At 36.1% G+C, this 25,332-nt stretch overlaps 2 protein-coding genes across 2 annotated transcripts in view; one reads left to right on the top strand and one right to left on the bottom strand.

Moving 5' to 3' along the window:
- The first annotated feature begins 4,596 nt into the window (after positions 1–4,596).
- LOC124181528 (methionine aminopeptidase 2) lies at positions 4,597–9,182 on the top strand. The gene is made up of 6 exons (XM_046568172.1): positions 4,597–4,787; positions 5,422–5,499; positions 5,628–5,956; positions 6,288–6,692; positions 6,787–7,054; positions 7,172–9,182. Exons 1-6 carry the CDS (start codon positions 4,610–4,612, stop codon positions 7,375–7,377), a joined length of 1,464 nt encoding a protein of 487 aa, XP_046424128.1. The 5' UTR covers positions 4,597–4,609; the 3' UTR covers positions 7,378–9,182.
- LOC124181529 overlaps positions 7,798–25,332 on the bottom strand; it is a 33,130-nt gene continuing 15,595 nt past the window's right edge. The window contains exons 2-5 of the mRNA XM_046568173.1: positions 23,840–23,909; positions 13,444–13,600; positions 12,200–12,371; positions 7,798–9,393 (exon numbers count right to left, since the gene is read on the bottom strand). Of these exons, the coding sequence (XP_046424129.1) occupies positions 9,313–9,393; positions 12,200–12,371; positions 13,444–13,600; positions 23,840–23,909 (480 nt within the window). The 3' untranslated portion in view covers positions 7,798–9,312. The remainder of the gene's footprint in view (positions 9,394–12,199; positions 12,372–13,443; positions 13,601–23,839; positions 23,910–25,332) is intronic.

Here is a 25,332-nt window from a genome sequence, read left to right as displayed (position 1 = left end):
TGAAAATGAAGAAAAAAAAAAGGAGCAAACAAGAGAAGAAACAAAAACGAAAAAAAAAAAACAAAAGATTTTTCCTATACAAAAAGTTGTACGTAATAATAATAATAATAATAATAATATTAATAATATTAATAATAATAACAATAATAATATAATCGTCGTATAAATAGATACTGCGTGTCCATCCAGTCAAAGTTATTGCCAATTTTAATATTTTATTTTGATATACATAATACGTAATGTGTAACGAGATGTTTCATACTTTCAAAAGTTAACGCTGTGTGTGTTTTAGAAAGAAGAAAAAGGAAAATGAAAGTGGCGGGGGGGGCAGGGGGGCGGGAAAAAAATAAGTAGCGAAATAAAATAAGATATGTAACAAAGAGTAGCTGAATTTTCCTATCACGTTAATGAATGTTACAAAGGATACGCGCTTTTTCCGTGAAAACCATGAATGCTCGGGAAATTTTACTGCGGTACCGTCCGTACGTCCGTCCGTCATTGATTGTACTTACGATATTGCGTGGCAATTTTTGAGAATAAATCTATCACGTGTTTTTCACGAGCGAACGGACGCGTATATTTATACAATATATATACACTCACCATTATTATTATTATACTGCGTATATCCGGTAATCGCAACGCCTAAAGGCATCGGTATGTTTGTAACCGCAGACAAAAGTTATTACATAGTTTTTGGTAAGCAATTTTTACTTCAAATCTCTTAGTATTCAAAGTCCCGACGACGTTTTTACGTAATTCTAATGTCAGGTAATACTTTGATTTTTTTTTTGTTTTTTTGTTATTACTTTCTGATTTATAAACTGCTTTTTTACCCGAATCCATGTCTTCAGACTTTACGATAAAAGGTATACGCATCCATCGTCTAGAGCAATATTTTGCGTTACTGCATAGAATTAATAGTCGTTAAGCCAATTAAAAGGTCTCTAATAATTGTCCGTGGAGGAAATCGAAGAGCGTAGTTATTTCGGAAAACGCGCCACACCGCAATTAGACGTAGGCGTGAATTATATACACATACGGGTATAGATATACCTATATGTGTATATATTATAATTGCCAAACGTAATTTATAAGAGTATTAAATATGTAACGTAACGCGCGTTGCAATAAGGAAATCCTTCAGTATTAATCCTAAAAAGTTTACAATTTGGATGGGATTTAGGATCGTATTATATTGCATTATATTATCCCTCAAATATACCCTATTTCATACGCATAGAAATGTTACAACCTTAGCGCTTGTATTATGAATACGATAATTTATCGCTTACATGCATTTTCAATCTAGAAGTCGTTTATTATTATCTAGATGTGCCGTGATCTTTTTTTTTTTTTTTCATCTTCTCCCAGTCAATCCATTCCTTTTTCAAATATTTTTCATTATTCTTTTACAAGTTTCTTTAGCTTCTATTTCCTCGTAGTATCATGTCTGTTTTTTTTTTTTTTATTAATTTGTCTCCTTTTTCGTTCAAGCCACTACCATTATTAAACAGCGATTGAAAAGTGAAAGAATCCAAGAATGTAGGAACAATGAGAAATTTCGTGCCAAAATTCGTAGAGATATGGTTAATTTGTTTATCAATCCGAAGGTGTGTTATGTATGTATATTACACAGTATTATATTACGCGTTACTTTTCTGTCTAGTATATATGATAGGTAAAAAAAAAAACTCCCCAACGAGTTAATCGGTGTTAATGTTGGGTGTATGTTAACGTGAAGAAGTGAAAACAATGACAGTTGAAATTTGAATTCGAAAAAAAATCACACCAAAAAAGCAGAAATGAAAATTATAATTAAAATAAAAAGAAGAGATTACTGTATAACTATACTATACATATAAGTTACGTCAATGTAACAATACGTCCAGGTTTTTATATTAAAACAAATAGCGATAAATAGAAGCTACTTAAAATGGAATTAGCCGCAGAGTACAGACTGCTGAGTACCCTGATAAATTTTTCTGAAGCTTTCCTGTACCTATATAATTGTACAATGTATTATTAAATAGCATTTTTATATACATGCATACATAGATACATATATTAATATAATATTATACACATGACATTGTACTATCGATGTACGGAATTACCTCGGAGCTTTCCTATAAATCTAGTTGAAGTATTGTAATAAGATGTTATCAATGTTTAAAAAGAATATTGAGTAATAATGATTTATTATTACATGAATTAATATTTGCCTTGTCTAGCTCAGAGTTGGACACAATATATAACGTACTAGGTGTATGAGGTCATTAAACGTATATCCAGATACTACGTATTATGCTATCTTAAGGCCATCTTCATAGTAATCGTTTAGAATTCCCGGAACCCTTAATGTTACATTGTATACACATAAAATAGATACGATACCATTTTAAATACGTTTAGAAAGGTACTCGGCATTCTTACTCGACGTATACAGAACTATCTTGTGAAAAACAGTATTAAACATTAAATAATATGTAGAGTTAACAGAGAGGACAAAAGTAAACAAATAAAAAAAAAATACGTGCTCAATTGCATTTTGGAGTCAATCTTAAATTGTTACCATTTACGCGAGTAATTGTTACGTTTATACTGTATAAAAGTTAGCTCTAGCATGCGGACAAATGTGTAATACGGAAGTTTTGCATCAATACTTGTATGTGGTAGCGAATTGTGATCAAAATCAATTGGTTAGTGCGAAATTTCAAAAGGTTTAGTTGAAAATTACTGGTTGTTTGTGGTTTTGACATTCGTAATCCGAGATCTTCAAAATTTTGAATTTATCAAGTAGTTTTAGTTTCGTGGGATAGCTTCGTTGACTCTTACGTGATTTTGACTATCGTCAATTTCTGTCATTTGATGTTAACTTAATTTCTCATGATTAATCAGTCATTTGTGGGTCAATAATTAATGATCTAACGCGCAATTCCGCGAAGAGCGGAATGGATAGCATATATTATCACACATGGATAGAGTTCGTAATTGCAGTAATTTTGGAGGAAATTCAAATCCTTAGCAACGACATAAGTTTCCACAATGATCGATTGTAATATTATTTTTCCTTATATCTGTTTTCAGAAAATGATATGATTACAACAAATGATTCAACTTATAAATCAATGTCTCGTTAACATGTATGCGCAATATTTTCGCAGTTATCCTACTATTATGAACTCAAAATACAAAACAGATTAGTGCATAATTATTATATAAATATATATTATTATATTCGCTAGTCGACTATAAATTGTGAGTGTGCTCAATATTAATTAATCGATAACTATATAATTATGTACCGAATTGTATATGTATTTAAATACAAACTTATATGTATGTTAAGAAGATGGAAATTGAATTAACTTTCACAACGTGATACATAGCAATCCTGGTTCTAAATTAGCAATCACGTTCGTGATGATTTGGCTGCAAAAAGTCTTCCAGCCTTCGACTGATGTGATTAAGATGACTAGGCATCGAAAAATGTAGAATTATTTCAGTTTATTGTTGTAATCCTTTGCAACAAATAGTTTGGCGCAATAAAAACTGAAATATTCGCGAAATGGAGCTCAGGAGGACTAGGAAGATTTTGCCGGCTGAAAATGTGGTAAAAATTCAATTCGCCTGTAGAAACTACTGAAAAAATATGTGCGACTTTTGCTATTTGTTTGTCACATTTTTGTGGATCAAAATCAGTATTACACATAAAAAAATATTAATAATAAAGCAAGATATTGAGCGCTGAAGAGAAATATCCGTTTGGGTGTGGTACATACTTACACGTATTTTTCTCTAAACAAACAACGGACGATAAACAACGCTTCGAGATGTCACCTTGATTTTTTGTTTAATGAAAATATCAACTCTCTCTGCAAAGTGAACTAGATCTAAAAAAATGTGTCTAGATAAAAAAAATGAATTCATTATTATCGTTATTACAATAATCGTCATCCATTTTTCGATGTTTTTCAAGTTTTAGCCGCCATTGTTTGATTCTTTTGCTTCTTCAAAAAAATTTGATTCATTCTCAAGGGGAACGTCCCACGAAGAGAATGACACTTGGAGAATGCCGAGAACATATCTCAATTAAATATTTATATTTTTGAAACTGCAACCACTCCATTTAATAGCCAAAACTCCAACAAAAACGCTGTAAAAAAGAAAATGTGTGTATGTTGTTTCAGTTCTCCACAAATGCTATTTGAATTTTATTCCATTTTCGGCCTTTTTTCGCTGCCTGGTCCCGTTAGAGCGATAGGATTCGTAATCGACATTAATACAATGTTGACGTAAAAAATGTTCGAAGATGCAGAGAGCTTACCTCAAAGTTGAGTAGCGTTACAAAATTCAACTGCTACGTAAAGGCATTCAATAGTTGACGTAGTCTTTACAATAAATTGTCAATTTTTAAACTAGATATCAATGTTCAAAGTTTCAAATTTTGAAAGTGCCGCTGTTCGCGCCGCGCGATGCGGCGTAAAGCGGCTATCCCATTGGTGGCGCCATTTTAGAAGTGGCGGCGGAATCTACGGTTACTAAAATGTTCGCGCCGAGCAGATTGAGAGCCACTGTGACCGCGATCGCACGTTGTTTCTCTGCCATGTCGCCCTGCTGCCCCAATCTCATTTCGAAAATGGCCGCTGTCCTGGACGAGGTTGGCAAATCCGCCGAGAAACCAGTTGACGAGGAGAAGGATGATATCGTCGAGGTAGAGGACGAGACCGGGGCCAGCGAGTCCTCGAAGAAGAAGAAGAAGAAGAAAAAGAAGAAGAAAGCCGGTAAGCGCTCAACCCCGTCGCCCTTATAAAATTGGGTGTGTTTCTCCCCATCGCGTGTTACTCCCACGTCGCGAAAGCCGCCGCGTGTTTTTCTTCATTCCTGTATAAATTTCTTTTAATTATTTCATGTGTTACCGGCTATCCTTGACTTTCGATGAACTTCATATTCTAACCACCGATACCGGCTCTCGATGCTGTTCTACGCAAGTTTCAACTGCGTGTTATTACCGTACAATAACAAAAAATATATGTACTATCGATAATTTCCGCCGCGAATCTCCTGAACGATATTCGTTTAATTAGGAGATTTTTTCACATGTCCAACTCTTGGTAAATCGCTGTGTTCTTTACCCAATTACCTTGGATTAAAGCGGTGAACTAATTTCATCTACTATAATCCCGATTTATCAAACCGATTTGTCTTAGCAGCGGCTCTCATCTCTCCAGGAGATTGTTACTTACTGTACATAGAATTTTGTTGATTTTTTTCAAAAACATTTATAGATAAGATAACTTCTAGTTGTTTGAACAATCTGAAGCTCTTCACCATCCTCGACGATACACCTCTGTTTGCTTCACTCTTATCGTTTTTTTCTTATCTAGCTAATATTAATTCATTAATTGCCACACCAAGGTGCTGGAGAGGCGAGCGCCGATGTTCCTGAGGGAGAAGAGGACAAAAGCAAGAATAATGTGCCCGCAGCAGCCGAAGGTAAGCGAATAGCAAATCCTCCTCTCAATCACCAAATTGGACACACCATATGAAATTCAATAGATTGACATATATGTACTTACTACATGTCATAATTTTCGTTCGCCTCTTTATCGTCTTCGTCCCAGGATCGGCAGAGATCACTGAGAATGGTGGCGAATCAGAGGAAACGAAGAAGAAGAAAAAGAAGCGCAAGCCTCGTGGAAAGGCTGGGGGAATAAAGCAGCAAACTGACCCTCCGACTGTGCCAATATCTGATCTGTTCCCTGATGGAAATTTCCCAATTGGTGAAATTATGGTCCATCCTCCAGCAGCTGGAATCGACGATAGGACAGCCAAGGATCGTTTCAGCAGCGAGGAAGCTCGCGCCTTGGACAGAATGCATAACGATATATACAACGAAGCCAGGCAAGCTGCTGAGGCCCATCGACAAACCAGAAAACACATCAAGAACTGGGTTTGTAGCATTCTTTTTCCTCTACTACATAATTTTGACTAAAATGATTTTATGATTTACACTTAAAACCGGATGCTCAATTAATAAACTTTTATTATCAAAGTTCGTTACCTTGGGAAAATGATCACGGAAAACAGTTTAAATTTATCCTTAGTCACCTGTTTCCCTTATCTTGAAAAAGTCGTTTGCTACCAATTCTGTAATATTCCTTTTTTTTTTTTTTTTTTTTAATAATAACTTTCTCATGAAATCAAAATCCATCTGCCATATTGCGCACCTGGACTGCTGAAAATTTTTCAATAAATAATTGAATTGAGATCTTTATTTCCAGGTGAAACCCGGGATGACAATGATAGAGATTTGTAACGAGCTAGAAAAGACGGCGAGGCAACTCATCGGGGAAGATGGGTTAAAGGCTGGATTGGCTTTCCCTACGGGATGCTCGCGAAACCATTGCGCAGCCCATTACACTCCGAATGCTGGAGATCCAACAGTTTTGGAGTACGATGATGTGACAAAGATCGATTTTGGAACCCACATCAACGGACGTATAATTGACTGCGCTTTCACGCTCTCGTTCAACCCAAAATACGACAAACTAATCGAGGCAGTTAGAGACGCGACAAACACTGGTATAAGAGCAGCAGGTATCGACGTACAGCTTTGTGACGTTGGTGCTGCAATTCAAGAAGTTATGGAGTCGTACGAAGTTGAATTAGATGGAAAAACTTATCAGGTACATTGCGAAAGAATCCGGAAAGCAGGAAATTTTTAATTTCTAACTCAGAAAATCAACGTGTTAATTCTTTCATTTTCATAAAATTTCTTAGGTAAAATCCATCAGAAACCTTAATGGGCATTCCATAGCACCTTATCAGATTCATGCGGGAAAAACTGTACCGATCGTGAAAGGCGGGGAAGCTACGAGAATGGAAGAAAATGAATTTTACGCTATAGAAACTTTTGGTTCGACTGGTCGAGGCGTTGTTCACGATGATTTGGAATGCTCTCATTACATGAAAAGTTTTGACGCTGGATTCGTTCCCCTAAGACTGCAGAGTAGCAAATCCTTGTTGAACACAATCAATAAACATTTCGGTGAGTATTTCAAACGCTGTCGAGAGTCCTGCTAGATATATGTTACTGTATCATAACTGTTTAGACTGCAAATCCAAGAATTTGTGAAAACTGAATTGCATTGTAATCACTCTTCAGGTACTCTGGCATTTTGCAAGCGCTGGCTAGACCGTGTTGGTTGCACAAAGTATCAGATGGCACTGAAGGATCTTTGTGACAAAAATGCGGTGGAGGCTTACCCACCATTGGTAGACATCCGAGGATGTTACACAGCTCAGTTTGAGCATACTTTGGTGCTGCGCCCGACCTGCAAGGAGGTGATATCCCGGGGTGATGATTACTAGATGTGTTGAGGTCAAATGCAGCGAATAAGTCGTCCGTGAATGCTCCTCAACGGGGAACAGAGGGCGAGCCCGTAATAGTATTCTAAAAATTAAAATCAGACTTCTAACAACGGCGGGAAGACTTTTACCCCCATGACGCATCTAGAAAAGTGAGATTCCACCTCTGTATCCTCGTCTTGAAACTCTCTTTGATTTTCATTCGTAGAAGTTAGCACGGGATCCTCTTTAACAAATACTTCAACTACCGAATGAGTTTGATATTTTGAAAAATCGTGTGTTAATTTTTTGTCATATGTATATGTATGTATACAACATAGCAATGTATATATGTGTATATATATGGATGATACAGTGTACCCGTATTTGAGCAAGACTTGTTTTCCATTTTTCGTTTGTTCTTTGTTTTTTTTTTCTTTTTTGCGTTTTTTTCATCTGATACGCTAATGTTGGAAGCCCATTTAATCATATTTATGTATCGCTGTATTTCGATACCGGAATTTTCTTTTTTATACGTACAGTTGTGATTTTTCCCAGTACGATTGCAGTTCTGAATTAAAGGGGAAAAAATAAATAAATGACAACAAAACACAACAGGAACAAAAAAAAATGAATGTCAATGTTAAATAAAATATATTTGGGAATTATAACTGTAAAATGCTGCGTGTGTGCTTTTATTAGACATATTTAGGTAATATTCATATTAATGTAATCTAACAATAAGTTGGGTACAATTTAGCACAACTCTTAATTTCAGACAGTACATTTAAGTTCGGTATAGAAAAAAAGAACACTTGTTTCAAAAATCCTCAATCTCTGTCTCCGTAACAGAATGTGTGTAAGGTGTACATTATTCTACTTCAGGATGTTGGAAAGAGGACCTGGTAAGGCATTTTATTTTGTATGTGTTGGGCGTAGGTGGTGGTTCCTATACAGGCATTAGATATTAGCCAGCTATTTAGCTAACTGCAGGTAGTAATAATTACATTAATATTACTATATACGATTCATACTTTCTAAAATTAAAACATTAAAACTAGTATAACATAGAACAATATGGTACAAATATAATATGTACACATACATATAGTATATGTATATATATATATATGGTATCGATTATTAATTGAAGATTCAAAATAGGCATCAAAAAGTAGGTAGCTCCGTTTTGTCTTTTTTTTTCACTTTTCGTTTAATATAGGATTTTTATGAAAATTAATCTGTTTTTTTTTTTCTTTTTTGTTATACATATATATATATTATCTCTTTTTCAGTCAGATCTTCTGTAAGTCTATCGAGTAATGAGACGAACAACGTAACGTAACCGATACGCGACTCGAACGCAACTAAGAGTACTAAGAGTGTCGATATCGTTCACAATTCACGTTTCGTGTTCGTTGCGGGGTTCGTCATGGGTCGAGCCTCGAGTTCTATTATCAATTGTGGCTTTTTCATTTCTACGAGGAAATCCGTATCAGAAGCCCACTGTCTGGTATTGCTGTATTAAATTGTAAAAGTAGTTGTTTGTTTCTAATTCTTCGCTTCGGGTAGACTTTACGTAACGCAATAAAAGCCCTTGACAGCTTGTACGTGATTTTTTCCGTCTTGATTGATATTTATACAATCGAACTAAAACGGTCGACTGATTACTCACTCTTTGACGCCGTATTGCCTAGCACTATCAGACGTTGGATTCCAATACGATTGAATTTTATCTTGGTTGCACATGTGTACGTAATACGTGTACATGAATTGTGTTGCAATAGGTATATAGGTATTAGGTATACTTTAACGTCTTTTGTACTATGTTTTCATCGCAAAAAGTTGAGCTGCCTCCTTCTTGCGCAGGATGTGATATCATACATACTGGATTGAGAGGAAGGTGGTGATGAAAAGAGGCTCTAGAGCAGGTTAATCGTTATCGCCTTTCGTTTCTTCTCACTGCGATTCCGTCCGTGTTCTCAACTTTGCTCTCGCTGTTACCAAAGGATTCGGAGGTTCCATACTCTCCGGCTGTTCCTGGATATAAGAAGAAAAAAAATAATCGTATTATAATGATAATCGCGTGTTTCGTCTATACAAATTGTTAGCAGATAGAATTTTGCATTTCTCTCTATGTAATTCGGAAAACTTTATTACTAATATTAACGACAGTAATAACAATATTGACAGTTATTAATAACCACAGCGCATACCACAAAGAAACAGGTAGGTATTTGTGGTAGTTTTAGGACATTTTAATATTGGATTATAAGCCAATGTTATGAGAAAATATTGAGACAATAACCACGATGCCGCTTCTCGATTTCCAGCGATAGATAATTATCGTTTCACTACATTCCAATTTTTTTTCTCGATTCCGTATAGAATGTTCGAAAGTGTTAAAAGTAACGAGTAATGATGCAACAAAAATATTCTCCTATCCGTATATGCTTAGTAATAAGACGACGAACAATCAATTGGATTGGCTCGACAGACTGTTTATCACCTGTGTATAACGTCTTATTGATTATTGTTTTCAATCCTTGCTTTGCATATCCGTCGTGTAATTTTAATCCCGTAGTACGTATGTGTCACGTATAAGACTATGTATCACGTTCCGATCAAAGTTTCACCCAACGCATTGTCCATACGTATATCTAACCAAACAACGTGACACTGACACCGTCGATATTTGAGACTGTCCGCATACCTGCATAACTATACCGATATGCGCCGTGACTTGAGGTGTGGTTCTTTTCTTTTTTCCTTCTTAAACATCGTGTGCATTTATACGCGCGTGCTTGCGTGCGTAAATATATATATTTCGTTGGGTTGCACCCAAATCGCTCGATCATTTTGTTTGTTTATTTATTTTCTTTAGCATCGGATCGCGGCCACAAAAGATGAGAACCGTTCACGATGCACGTTTTGTTGGATTTCGAATAATTTTTTTTTTATCCTTAACTAGTTCATTCAAATTAACATTATAGAGCCTAAATTATAATATATTGATTGATGCAGTCATTTCGAGTTTTCCGCGGCAACGCGTTACGTGACCAAGTTTTCTTTGTTTCAGAACTCGCGTTTCAAACTTCGATGTTTGATCTCGATATAAACGTATCGCATAGTTTCCGTTCATACCGAGTGAGTCACTGACAGGTTCCGAGTCGCGCGTACGACACACACATTCGTACACAAGTTTGTATTATTACGGTTACGTGCGCCTTTTCTCGCAAACATTCCTTCGGGAAATCAAGATAAACACGCTCGCAATTATTGTTCGTCTCTCTCTTCTGTCCAACTAGTTTTCGGGGCGGTCCTTGGTCTGGAACAATCAGTTCCATGTGGAATGTTTGCACGTCCTGTAATATGTTACACAACCCGTGTGTGTTGAATCTCATACACGTCAATCCGACCATAAATTCAACGAAGACGCGTCGCTGCAGGGGTTCGCCTTCTAGAATCTAAATATTCGCTGATCATACGTTACAGAGTTCATAGATAAACAACGAAACTAACTCGGATTAGTTCGTTTGAAAAAATAAATTTCACCGCCGTTTCCATACAACGTTATACCTGCGTAACTTCAGAGACTGTAATATTTTCGACTTCGTCGACGGAGAACGAGGCTATGCTTCAGGTTCGAAATTATTATGTATGCGTGTATTACACACTGCGTACGATGCGAGGCGTCAAGTGAAATGAAAGTTTTCACACCCGAAGTAGCTAGGGGGCCTAGTCAAACGATTTCGTATACGTGAATGTAATCGGTCATCTTGCGAATTTATTATCCAATGATTGATGGACGGCTGACTGCGGTAGAAAGTGTATTCCTCGTTTCGATTATGTAGCCCAATTCGATCTAGGAAACGCGTTCCGTTTAACAGAAAGAAAAAAAAAAAGCAGTTATGCGATCGGTCGACAGAGTTATGCGGTATGTGTATAAATCGTGTTGTGATATTCGAGTGGGGAATGCAGGGCGTCTTAAAATAAGTCGAAATATCCATCTTGAGGGGACGGGGATAGGGTTGAGTGTAGGGCATGAGTGTTGACCTAACAAACAAGCGAGCAAACCCTTTTCGAAGGATCATATCTCGCGGGTGGGAAAAAAAACACTCGCGATCAGGGTTCACTCTTGAGCTTCTTTTTTTTATGGTGCGTATTATACCTATATATATTTACTCTATGGCGCGTCGTTTCCTAAGACAAACAATTTGGAATTTATGAAAATTCAACGGGTTTCTAAAAGAAAAGTGAAACGCGTACAGTATGAAAGTTCAATTTTACTTTGACCATTATCACCGCACTGATAGCGTTTGTTTTAAATTGAAAAAAAAACGAATACGACGCATTGAACCAATAATGAATGCGGAGTGCTTTTAGGAACACGCGATATCAACAGCCGCCGACAACTTTCTACGAAGGGGAATCCTTAAACTCGGAATCAGGCAAGATGAAATTTTTATCGCTGAAATTCCGTGATGGATATATATGAAAATGAAAGAAATCAGTATGAGAGTCGTTTTGATCCGAGTCACCTTAACTTGCGTTAGGAAAGTGCTTATAATATTTAAGTACGTGCGTCGTTTATTTTTTTCTTTTTTCGATGTCCGATCCGCTATTGACCTTCCATTTCGTATGTACGTATGTGAAATTTGTCTTCTTTCGTTATTAATTCGCGTCTTTTCTACCACGTGAGTAAACTTTGCGCAAAGTGTAGGTACGTATTTACAATTATAAGCTGTATGGATAATGTACACGTGTATGTATATCTATATACCCCGTGTATCGATAAATATGCATCGTGACCCCGACCCCTGACCCGAAAAATAAAAATACCGACCTTGAGTTGAATGTGTCTGGCTCTCTGCTCGATGGCACGTTGAAGCGCTGTCCTTGGGTCGTCCTTGAAGGATTCCTCCCGTATTCTCTCGGCCTCCTTTCTCGAGGCTGCCTCCCGCTGTTTTTCGAGTGCTCGTTGAAGCTCGCTTTTTTGATTCAGTATGTTCTTACCCCTGTTTGAATATTGGGCAAAAACATTTCACTCAAAGGAATTTCAGAATCAATTTAAGCCATTCTATAATGTATATTATGTAATACATATATATTCTACGACTACTCGGAGTGTTTCGTTCACACTAAAGAACATTCCAAGATTCTCTCTCTCTCTCTCTCTCTCTCTCTCTCTCTCTCTCTCTCTCTCTCTCTCTCTCTCTCTCTCTCTCTCTCTCTCTCTCTCTCTCTATCTATCTATCTATCTATCTATCTATCTATCTATTTCAAGAACAATAAGAAGTTCAGCGTTGAAAGGACCCTTTGAACTTGAAGTGAAACGAGATTTCAGTGTCCGTCATAGTTACTGGAAAATAATCATTCCGTCATTAATTTTTCCCTTCTGATATCAGCAAACACTTTCTGAAAAACCCGCTGTTATAATTACATTCCTCTATATCTTTGTCCTTTCCACACCCTGAATTTTAACGCGTAATGATAAATATGCATTTTATAAGTATAATCGAAGTCAGTGCAGAAACTTTCCTGTTCATCTTCCTTATCTCGTTCTTATACACCGCTAGTGTAACGCCATATACGGCGTGACAGAATTTCTACATACATATACATAAATGCACGCCTGTACATAATGTAATCTACACATATACATAAGTCCAGAGATGACGTACATCCATAAAGCAAACAGAATAACGCAACCCACCGAACGGAAGGCAACGCTCCAGCTGTGCTGATAATACGTTAAGTATACTATAACATTATAAATGTATACAGATAGATATATACATATATACCTATATATGCACAAGAATTATAAACTCGCGATTCATCCGGACTAAAACAATATTATCACTATATACGCACGTATAATTATTTCATTCGCACCAAGTATAATAAGTTGCTAAATACCTGAAGCACGTAACATCCTAATACGAGTTATGTGGGTATATTACAATACACACACGCGCACTGATCGTTACGCAATCCGCGTTTATTATTATGCGATACATAATACACTATTATACCTCAACGTATTGTATAAATCAGGAATTATGCTCCTTCTCGTACAATACTCACACTCTCTGGTTGAACAGCAATTCTCGGTGAAGGTCCTTGTGGTTCATCGAGCCGATGTAGGGGTTGTTCGGCTTTCGCGGCAAGATAAGACCGTCTGGTCCCATGTGGGGGGCTGGCGGAGGCGGCGGAACGCCGAGGACCGGAGCCATGTCCTTGCCTGAAAAGCACAACGGAGTAATGATTTGAAATTATAGATAACACAACAACGTCTCATCTTATCTATCCCTGTATGCTATAAAAATAATAATAATAATAATGTACAGGTGTATTCTTCTTATATCATGTATCTTATATTCTTCTCCGTTCTCGCGATGGAAATATCTTCATATATAGGCGAGGCCTCGACAATCGACTCGGAAAACCGTCTAATTGTCACGTGCCCTGCCCCCCCTCAACTTTTTTCTTTGTATCTCGCGCAACAAAAGGTTGTGCAAATTTATCCCGATTCATGACACGTATATAACAATCATTTAACAAGGTATGACATAATCGCATAAATAGCAGGAAGAACCGACCGACAATCTTCGTGAATCGAACACCGCGCACGCCTTGTTTCGTATTTTTGATTCTCTCTCTCTCTCTCTCTCTCTCTCTCTCTCATTCTTATAAATATATAGATATACGGTATATATATAACGTATTCTGATGTAAATTCGTTATCAGAGTAAAACATAAGTATTAGAAAATTCGCCACATGTAACTGTCTTTCGGAAGGCGAATGAATGAAGAGGAATTCTTCTTTTCTCATTTTTGTTCTATTATCAAGATAACAATAACGGCACGTTTAATTATTTCATCGTGCGTGTGACAGTGAAATTTTCGAGATTGTTTTATTATACCCTCCAAATACGCTATCCGCGATTTAACCGTTCCTTGTTCGCACATTTTACAGTACTGAAGTAAAATATACTCGGACGACTTGCCTGTCGCGCTCTCAGCTATGACGGCCGAGAATCAAAGAGCTATATACACGTGGCTATATATTTATCACGCTGATAGGGCTTCGCGTACCCTAATTAGATCAGCTTATTGCCCTGCGAGTCAAGGCAAACCGAATATATAATCATGGTGTTTGTATAAAAAGTTGTACCTTTTTTTATTACTACTATTCTTGTTCTTATTATTTATTTATTTATCATCTCTCACTAGTTGTAACTTCAGTTGAGAAAGACTTTACAGGCATGTATGTTATACGCGTTTAATATCACGTAGCAATTATAACAGTCTCGTAGACACACTTGTTAGAGAAAAAAAAAGATGTAACAAGTTTTTCGTATCACCAGACCGCGAGTTTACGATATACGGTTTTTTCCTCACGCTTTTTACTACGCGTAGTGAGTTTGATAAGCCGCGTAGTGGAATATACGAAATATGAGGTCAAAAAGAGCGGAATTGGGAGCGTTAAACTAGGTCAGGATTTGTGGATCGCGTTCCAGATACCCAACCCATCCAGTTCAGGGTTTGGTCGTTCTATTTCGGTCTTCCGACAGCTTACTTTACTCGTTTATATCACGTTGTTTTGCCACCAACAGGTACGTGCACGTGGTTAATAATAGCCGGCGACAAACTTTGTCGCGTGATGGATGGATGGATGGCCAATTTCTACGTGAGTACGAGGAAATGGAAAAATTAATTCACACGCAAGGTTCAAAAAAAGTGTCGAACGATATTTGAAAGAAATATACAAGATTCACATAATTATTCATGCATTAATTAACGTGATTTTTCACTAGACTGAAATTAGTACAAGATTTACGCGAGTAAGAAAATACTGTCAAAAATATTATAATTCTCCTGAGTTTACTGGAACGACTTCGAAGGAATTGCGTTTGGAAAATTTGAGGACACATGTTTTTAATCATTTATAAAATTTAACGAGCACTTGTAGACAGTCCCGAATTAGTTGCGAAATAACGATTATACCTAAAAACGCATCGTTACGTTATCTTAATTCCTAACGAATTTTAACTCGATTGATGGAGCTGCACCGTAGGATGATAATAATATTATATGTAGGTCGTGTATATATACGTATTACATACCTATTTAAAAACATGCAAGTTCGCGTGACTTCACTCGATTCCGAAATTGACGATTATAATCGATAATCACGACTTCGAGTATATAATATACGGAATTCGCCAAACGACCATGGTCAATTTGAAAATAGCAGAAAGTAATTCGCATCGTGACGCGACATATTTTTTCACGACTCGCTATCTTCGCACGTGGTTTAAAAATTTTTGTTTACACACCTGTGTGTTACGTAATTAATTAAACTTCGTATACGTCGTCTTCAAAATTGAATTTCAACAAAATTTTTTAACTTTCTTACGGTATTTAACGTCTATAAATATAACAATATATATATATTTATTTCGTGCAAGAGTTTAAAAGCTTGCAGTGATGAATTGGAGTATTAAATTCTCTCCGTATCTTTCTCATTAAAAAAAAAAAAGAAAATTACATAGCGCGCGTTGTGAGATTTGAATCATTACAATTCTGCGAAAATGAAAATCCCTTGGATAATGAGGGTGGAATTACGCATTTCGAAACGGCGTTAAACGTCGACCGCTTTTGTTCGAAGGTTTATAAAACGTCGGTATATTCCGTATGGTCAGATTGAAAAAAAAAAAAAAAATACCACCGCAAAGCAGAGTCGAGAGCTGTGCGGTATGATACGTACCTACGAGTAAACCGCAGGCAGCATCTGTTAAGCTGTGCTGGCATTCGAAGCGTCATTATTTCATGGCGTTTAAATACCGACCGTTAAACTGCAGCGAGAGGAAGGTAATTCCGTCACGCGTATTATGATATTAGTAGAATAAAAAAACAAACGTTTTAATCGGGTTCAAATTAGAGAGAGAGTGAGAGAGAGAGAGAGTGAGATAGATTAAGATTTAGATTCCCCAACTAAAGAATTGCAGAGAAGACTTAAACATGACTATAAGTACAATTTTGTCATAAAAAAAAAAAAAATTAGAAAACATTGCGAACACAATGTTAAAAATGATTGTAAATTTACTACGCATTTACTGTACGAAAGAGTTGCAGATTTACAAATTCGGTGCATCGGCGTAAATTACTATGTATTTGTCTTATATCTACAATGAAAATTTTCGATTTTACTAAAATTCATAAAAAAAAAAAAAAAAACATAAACAAGTAATTTCAATATTCCAAATTGTGTAGTAAATATATCGTATGGTGAATTCGGTGTTTCGCATCCGAATAAGACTTCCGATACGGCGAAGGAAGTTTCCGTGCGGAAATTTTTCTTTTTTCTTTTCTCTTCCTTTTGCTTTTACACGGGCACTTTTACAGAGCCTTTTGTTGATCCTCCTCTTCAATTGATCAAATTACATCCCGTATCTCGGGGCGATATATATTGGCGTGGGTAAATATTACCAAGCTTGGACCACCGGCCGTCATCAATGTCACCGTACACATTGCATGGGGGTGTAAGTACCGTAATTGAGGCTTCCGTTTAGGCGTACGAGCTATAGCGCTAATTTATGCACCCACTTTCTAAACCCGTGCAGCACTCGCTTCGTGCAGCGCGTTGCATTCGTTCGATCGTTGAATGAGGGACCGTTTTCTATTTGTTTCATATTTTTTTTTTTTTTTTTCATTCATTTATTTATTTTTTTTTTCTTCTTCTTTTCTTTTCTCGTCAGGGTTGACGAACGATACCGTCAGAGAAAATAAGAAAATTTGAAAGATACGTTTTATAAAACTGTACGACAATTAATCGGATTAATTGATGCTCGATACTTGTTCAAATAAAGTATAATATTCGGTGTAATTACAGCATCGAATGTACGCGTTTAATCGGAAAAACGAAAGAAGAAAATGAGACCTTTCTGATCGGCGATTTGAATCGTAAAACCCTGCTTGCAGCCAGCATGAAATCGTTCTTATAACCATTAATTGTGTTGTATCTTCGGCAGGCTTTGGCTCGTACCGACTTTTTTACGACGAGACGGGAACATGTCGACTAATTTCACGATAATAACGTTCTCTGTGCCCATAATATAATATAATATAATATAATTCGTCTTATCTTGCCTCCATTTCTTTGTTTTATGTGATTTTTATTATCGTGATTAGTATTGGTGTTATTATTATTATTATTATTGTTGTTGTTATTAGTATTAGTAGTAGTAGTAGTAGTGGTATAGATACTTCAAATTATGCATGAATGATTAAGCAATAAATATAGATACTCGTGTAATATAATATCAAATTTTAATACAACGATTTTCTGTGCATTGTAATTAGTTTTATTCGTACCGATTTTATTCAAAATTCTAACTGATTTAGCATGACATTTATCACCGGGCTTAATTATGTGTATATATTTATATTTAAATACCGCTTTGCGTTATATTAAATTAAGAAAATTGAATAGTTTCAAATACAGGATACAGGATGGAAATATAATCGATCATCTCGAAATATCCGTTACCCGTGCAAAGTTTTCGAACGGTTCAATTTACGACGTTGTGCAGTTAATAACGAGTTTGTACACTTTCCCCGGGTTCACCTAGTCGTTCAGCTGTATCCTGTACCGTAAATATAAAATACGTAGCTACGCACTCGATACTCACACGTTCATGCGATGAGCAATACACACACACACACACACACACAGAAAATCCGTTGAAAACAATCCTGGGAAATCTCTTTTCTCATCGGGCGCCGGGAAAGAGAAAGACAAAGATAGAATGGGAGAGAGAGAGAGAGAGAGAGAGAAAGGAAGAGAAAGAAAGAGTTTGGCTCGTTGTCAATTTAAAAAAAACGATGCGTCGTACGTCAGAATGTGTCACAGATTTTTCTTCAAGAAGATAAAGGATTTTTTGTTTTCTGATCAGAAACAAAATGAACGAAAATTGTGAAAGACTGCAAGGTTGAGAAAATATTTACGGAAGGTACGATTTAGTAATATCTATTAGAATGTGTGGAAAATTGATTTGAATCCTTTCGAAATTTCCATCGTATGTAGGAATATATTTCTTTGACAAATGTATTTACAATGCGAGCCGAGTTTCTATAATATTAGCAAAAAGATATTATACCGGTTAGTTCGCTTGTGGATTCAACAGTTTATTTATTTATATACATATGTACATACATTCAATTTAAACTTAGAAATTATTCTTCTGGTAAAAATTTTTCTTGCAGCGAATTCACCGCATGTAGGAAATAAAACCCTTTTAATTTCGACTTGTATAACGATAAGATATTGGAACGAAAATCAATATCGTGCAAGATGGGTTCATTGGGACTTGGTGCTGAAAATAATTCGTGATTTGAATATAATTAATACCGTAAATGGAAATAAGGTGGATAAAAAAAACCAAAAAAAAAAAAAACTAGGAGTGACACCGTTATTAAGGAACCGTAAGAATTGGGCGTGTCACAGCTATCACGTATGCGTATAAAGAGCTCATCGAATCGCGAGAGACATTTTTTATAACGAATGTAAAGTACGTACACGTATGCATGTATGTACGCACAACACGTGTATATGAAGCATTCCGCGTCAAACTTTTTTTTTTAATTTTCGCCGCAGCGTAGAGTGTACAAAAAAAAAAAAAAAATGAATACGAAAATTTGGTTTTTGTGTTTTTCGGAGCAACAAAAATCAAATCCGTAACTCGAAATAATTATAAACTCAGTGAAAGACGTTTTTTCTTGTACGCTTCGCATGATACTTAAAAATAGATAAAATCACCAATGACGAGGATCAAGCGTGTATCGGTTTGGTGTGGAATACCTCACGTATAAGCGGCATAGATAATCATAGCGGTACGTGATCTCTAGTCGGTATATATGACTGATGAAAGGTTGATTGCGTACTCGAAGGGTCACCGGAAAATGATAACTCGAGCGCTCTTGAAAGATACAGCAGACTCATCTAACTCAAAGATGGTTTATCACGTATGTATATTTATACGATGTATCTGTAATACGAAGACTGACAGATATAAGACGGAATAACTCAGCTAATAGCTCAGATAACTACTATACGACGCAGTTGCATCTCTTGAAAGACGGTAATTAGTCGAAATTTTTCTTTGAAACATTCTTTCTTTATTCGTATTATAAAGTAATCTGAACACTGTTTTAATTATTTTAATTATTTTAATTGAATTTATTGTATTTCATCAGAGTTGATTGTGAAAAAAAATGACACCCGGTCCATAACAGAAAATACTACAAACTGTTTATAAAAATCTGTAAAGTATAATGAATAATACGATATATGATACATTCTTAGTTATCGTACAATATGCAGAGTGAGAGAAACTCGACGAAGAATCGAGCGGTTTTTGTCGAGTGAGAAAAAATGAATATTGAACAAGTTATAAGAACCGAGTGGAAGAATAATGAAGTCGTAAAGTTCATCGGGCACCAGTTAAATATTCGCAATATTAAAAGCTGCGCTTAACGCGACCGACGAAGAATGCGGAGAATTACATGCTGGCTCGTAAAAAGCTTCTCTGCAATGTCTCTCTGCCTCTTGTTTTACATTTTGTACCTACGAGTGCTCGTTACAACATATAATATTATAATATATAATGCATCGTTTGTCAGAAGTGCGGGAAGAAACTGCATTATAAGAGAATTTAAGATATGATGGTGATGAAAATTTTTTTTTTTTTTTTCAAAACATCCTATGAAATAATATTCTACATATATTGAGCAGTTTTTTATTACACTAGTGGTATATTACATTACATACATAATCAAAAGTATAATTACATTATTGGGTTGAAATCTGTTGTGAGGATTAGTCAAAAATCGTGGTGTTAAACTAGCCTATGAATTTCTTGATGTATGATCCTTACTGTCAATTATCTAGGTATTTTCAGATCAAAGTGTACCGATGTTTGATCGAATTTTTTCCGATCGATTATTATTTGTTGCTGAAAAATGATGAGGATAAAAAATGAAAAAAAAATAGACGAACGTACAGGTTGTCCCCTTGCCAATATTACACAGGTTTATATCTTTTTACGCAAAGACGATGAAAAATCATTACACGCGATAGTTGTAATAATTTATGGTCTTGAATCTGTGGAGAGGTGGGAAAAGCGAGAGAGAGGCGAAGTTCTAGCAATTCCGGGCGCGAATTGTAATTACCGTATAATCCAATTACAAAACTATCGAGACTGTAGGAACCGCTCGACGGGGTTTTCGTTTTATATAAATTGCCTCAGTACTGCAGCAACGACGGCGATGCCGAGAATCGACTTTCCTGACGTCATTGTGGCTGCGACGAGAAGACGAGAGACGTGCTCAGAGCTCGGGAACGGAAAGAGAAATACTGCAATTTAGGTTTACGAGATGAAAGTGAAATTCGTTCGTCCGCAGGTCTGTCTGTATAGGTGCCTGTAAGCGCTTCTAATCTCCTCTCCGTCTCCCAGCGACCTGACGCGAATCGATTGATGTACGTAAAACGTTGAGAAAAACCAACATTCAATTCCCCGTGAATAACGATCGCAAATGCGAAATCACTCGGCCTTCTATATAGCCTGTGATAATTACTCTGCAGCTGCTGCTCGACTTGCCGCCGTTGAGACGTAGAATTTTATAATACGCGTACCTTAAAATTCCTCCACTGTAAAGTATGGAGGAGAAAAACGGAAGTGAAAATCAATCGAATTAACGCCAGCTGCGTATATTTAATATGTTTCAAGCAGAAATTACTTATTTTGCTGCACAGGTATATAATTCAAGTGGAAAAAAAGTGTCACTAATTATTAAGAACCGTACGATAAAAGAATATGTACATATATTATATCTATATAACTACAGCTGAAATAAACGTTTTTGCTTTTTTTTTTTTTATTGTATAATATAATCGAATTTGTACATTTTCATTCCACCCCTGGAAGTTTTCGGTGACGAATTTTACACTTGACCTAATTTTCGTGCATTTGTATACGGATGTTTGTAAAGGGGATGATACGCTGTGTGTAATAACGAGTTGAATTTGGTGAATGCAGAGAAAACAGATGCGGAAAAGATGATTTTTTCGTCTCGTATTCGGGAAGAAAAAAAAAAAAAAAAAAAGGTAAATAAATTTGAAAATTAAGCGTACAAGCTGCGATTGTGAGTGTATCAATTTTATATACGAATAAATAATATCTACCAATGTATCAAGCGCTTTCTCGAAATAGTGTACGTATTCATAACCGTTCCCAGCAAGCAACGGGATTTTTTTCTCTCTCGATTTTACAGTAAGTAAAATATAAAAAAATATGAACGGAGTTCGGCAAGCCGGTGGGTAAAAGTTTATTAATAAAAAAATCAGGTATGTAGAGGGCTAAGGACACGAGCCACGAGTCGCGGTCTTCATTAAACGTGATGAGTTTATAATTAGAGAGGACAATCTTCGCGTCGAGACCGCGATCGTAATTATACGTTTTATTCAATTAGCGTGTCAGAATCGTGAATTGCGGTGTAGTCAATGCCCACCTGAACGTTAATTACCAAACACATGTAGGAGCATTCACGTACATATGTGTTCAAGTATCACTCGTATTATCTGGGTGCAATGCAAGAAACTGCACCGCGAAAGAGTGAAAACAATGTTATATAGCATTCCGAAAATTTACAATTGACAATCAATCATCGAGAATTTAAACGAGTCCGTTGAAGATTTTTATTTTTATTTCATTTTGTTTTTCTTCTTTTTATTCGCAACTTTCACACGGAAACATCGTTTAGTGTAAGATTTATAATTTCAGATGTATTATGCAGCTCTGATACATCTTCAATCTGACACTCTTTAAATCTTTATACTCAAGTCTATCCTCCGACTGAGTTTTTGATCCGCTAATTTTTTTTCTACTGCTTTATTAAAACGTTTCGTTATACATAATCAGCGGTGAAATTTCAAGCGATTTAATTTATAGTCGTAGAATTTGATTAATCTCGATACGTTGAGAGGTGTTTCACTTGTGCATACATTATACTTTCTTTGTAAAATTTGATGTGAAAAAAAATAATAATAATAATAATCATAAACATTATACTTTTTTTCTTTCATCTTTTTCAAGATCGGTATCGTAATTCACCGGACAATCGGAGCGAAGCAATTTTTCGTAGAAGACGAATAACGTTGATGATAATAGAAAATGTTGTAGCAGATTTTTAATCTCGGAAATTAGTGCAAGAATGAAATAATTTGCAGCTCATGTACCAACAAAATAACATTGTAAGAAAAACGAAAAAATATCCTTATTGCAGCGGAAGTTTTCCGTGAAACTAAACGATCAACGCTGCAACAGTTATACATGGAATAATATTCCATAATGCGTTAACCTTATGTCTAACTTGTTTTCTGTCCTAAACAAAATGCGAGATTCTACATACGAATTAGTGACAGTGAGAATCGGGAGTCATTGTCACATAATTCGTATAGAATCGGAACTCGGAATTTGGTTCCGGACGGAGAACAAGTTAGACGTAAGGTTAAGGGACTAATGAATATTACTGTACACATCAAGCAGCCTGCGTCAAGTTTCACAGAATACTCCCATTAATAAATACAATAATATTCCTTAATGCGTTAACCTTACGGCTAACTTGTTTTCTGTCCGGAAAAAAATGCGAGTTCGATTCTACATAGGAATTATGTGACAGCGAGTGGAGATTCAGCCGACGTGAGATAATCGGGAGTCATTCTCAAATAATTCGCATAGAATCGGAACTCGGATTTTGTTTCGGACCGAAAACAAGTTAGACGCAAGGTTAAAGGACTAATGAATATTACTGTATATACATATCACGCAGCCTGCGACAAGTTTCACAGAATACTCCCGTTATATTGCGATAAAATAACAATAACAACGTTTAATGCGTTCAACACGTATTATCATCATGTAATAAGAGTGAAGCATAACCCTCTGTGGCGGGTGGCGGTGGCTGATAATTGGCGTGGAAAAACTGTCTACGAGACGGGGGGAATTACTATAGACATGGAGAGAGAGAGAGAGAGAGAGAGAGAGAGTGAGAGATTGAGGGGGTCGGTGCAGGAAAGGGACGAAGGTCCCTCGACCCGTGAAGGAAACGAATGAACATCGGTTGTTATCGCTGTGTAGTTCTTACAAGCTCCGCATGAGCGTGCGCTGTGTGTCATAAACAATTAAACCCAATGCACGTATAACATGTATAAATACAGTTTAAGCCTGAAGTTTAATTGACGAAAATTAGAAGAGCCTTAAATAACACATGTACAATACACTTATGTATGTCCCTGGATTATAAAATCCAGTAGCTGTTGTCAGAGATGCAGGGATGCATGGGAGGCGGTTATGGGAGGAATGAAGAAGGATTATCGCATTATGAAACGTATTTATTATCACATGCCTGACTGACTCACCGTTTGTCACTTTGCTCGTACCGCTGGTGCAGCTGTCAGACTCGTTTGTCGTCGTACCGTTAAAAACCACCTGTAACAAGTTCGAGAGAGAACTATATATAGATATCACACACACACACACACACGCATATATATACATATATATAAACACATGTATGCAATGCTTGCAGAGAAAATTGTACATGCGGTGGGGAAAATCGTTAACTTGTATCATATCTAAAAGAAAGAAAAAAAAAAGAAAATAAAACAAAACCAGAAAGAGAGGATATTTATATTCTAATCGCGACTTCCGTGACCGCGCTGCGCAGACCTGCATACCTGCGATGCCATGCCCATCAACTGATGTTTATATGTGTCAAGTATGCCAGTGAAAATAACGGGTTTGTTTAAAATAAGACAAGAGAGCGAGAAAGAGAAAAAAAAGAAATTAAAACCGCGCGAGCACACAAAACGCGTTTCCTCCTAAATGTTATTGCGTCTTTATATTGCGAATTGATTGTTTTTTGTTGTGTTTTTTTTTCCATTATTTCCGCTTGTACTTGCATCACATTTTTTTTAAACCCTTCTTTTCTTTATTGTTGATTTCAGTTTGTTTCTTTTTTTCTTTTTTTTTTTTTTATTCCGTTTAATATCTTTCACTATATCGCAGGAACTGAAAAGGTTGTCGTATAGAAGTTAGTAACGTTATCGTAACAATTAATGCTGAGGAAAAAACGTTATTTCGCCATTTTGCAATTGTGTGAAATTCAGTAAAACTTAATAAAACGAAACATACTCATAATTCGAAATCTTAGTTGATTAAAAATCATTGTAAGATTGCGAAACTAGTAATTTTTTGTTCCCCAATCTTTCGTTACCATAACGTTACTAACTTCAACCTCGTAAAAGGTTCATCAATTATGTAAAATCGTACAGGTACGTTATTTGTCGATTTATTTTTTTAGTTGACAAACTAATCTGTATGAAAGAGAAATTTTCAACGTAGGAAAAATTATAATTCTTACAATTAGTGAGATTGTTTCTTTGCAGTATGAAACAAGTCAGCTCGGACCGCAGATAAACAGTGAAATATATATATATATATATATATATGTGTGTGTGTGTACACGTATGAAACGTAAAATAAACATTCGTTGCACGATGAAAGACGCCGGACCACGTGGGCATGCGTATGTAAGAGTTGTATATAAACCGTTTTTCAGAACATTAATTTTCCCTCGAGTTTACGTACCTATAATAAACGGCTTATAGACTATTTTTTTCTTTTTTATACACATCTATAATAGGATACAAGATGTAGAAAGATGTACACGTATAATAATTCTTGTCAAGATTTTCTATTAAATTGGCAAGTAGCAAAACTTCAAAATGAAAGTAAAAAATTTTTGGAAAGTGTAAAAAACTGATCGATTACGTGGTGGTGATTATATTTCGGAACACGGAATTATCATTATTTCTTAATTTTTCATGACAACTGTCGTAAGTCATCGGGA

Source organism: Neodiprion fabricii, chromosome 4 (genome assembly GCF_021155785.1).
Source record: "Neodiprion fabricii isolate iyNeoFabr1 chromosome 4, iyNeoFabr1.1, whole genome shotgun sequence".
Lineage (NCBI taxonomy): Eukaryota > Metazoa > Arthropoda > Insecta > Hymenoptera > Diprionidae > Neodiprion > Neodiprion fabricii.
The sequence above is the reverse complement of the archived record's forward strand: the minus strand, read 5'-3'. Positions and strand labels throughout refer to the sequence as shown.

What these genes read in the sequence shown, in the direction of transcription:
- LOC124181528 (XM_046568172.1), top strand. Translation starts at nt 4,610, where the DNA reads ATGTCGCCCTGCTGCCCCAATCTCATTTCGAAAATGGCCGCTGTCCTG. An exon ending in GAAAACACATCAAGAACTGG is followed by an intron (nt 5,957 to 6,287) that starts GTTTGTAGCATT and finishes CTTTATTTCCAG; the next exon opens with GTGAAACCCGGGATGACAAT. An exon ending in CACAATCAATAAACATTTCG is followed by an intron (nt 7,055 to 7,171) that starts GTGAGTATTTCA and finishes ATCACTCTTCAG; the next exon opens with GTACTCTGGCATTTTGCAAG.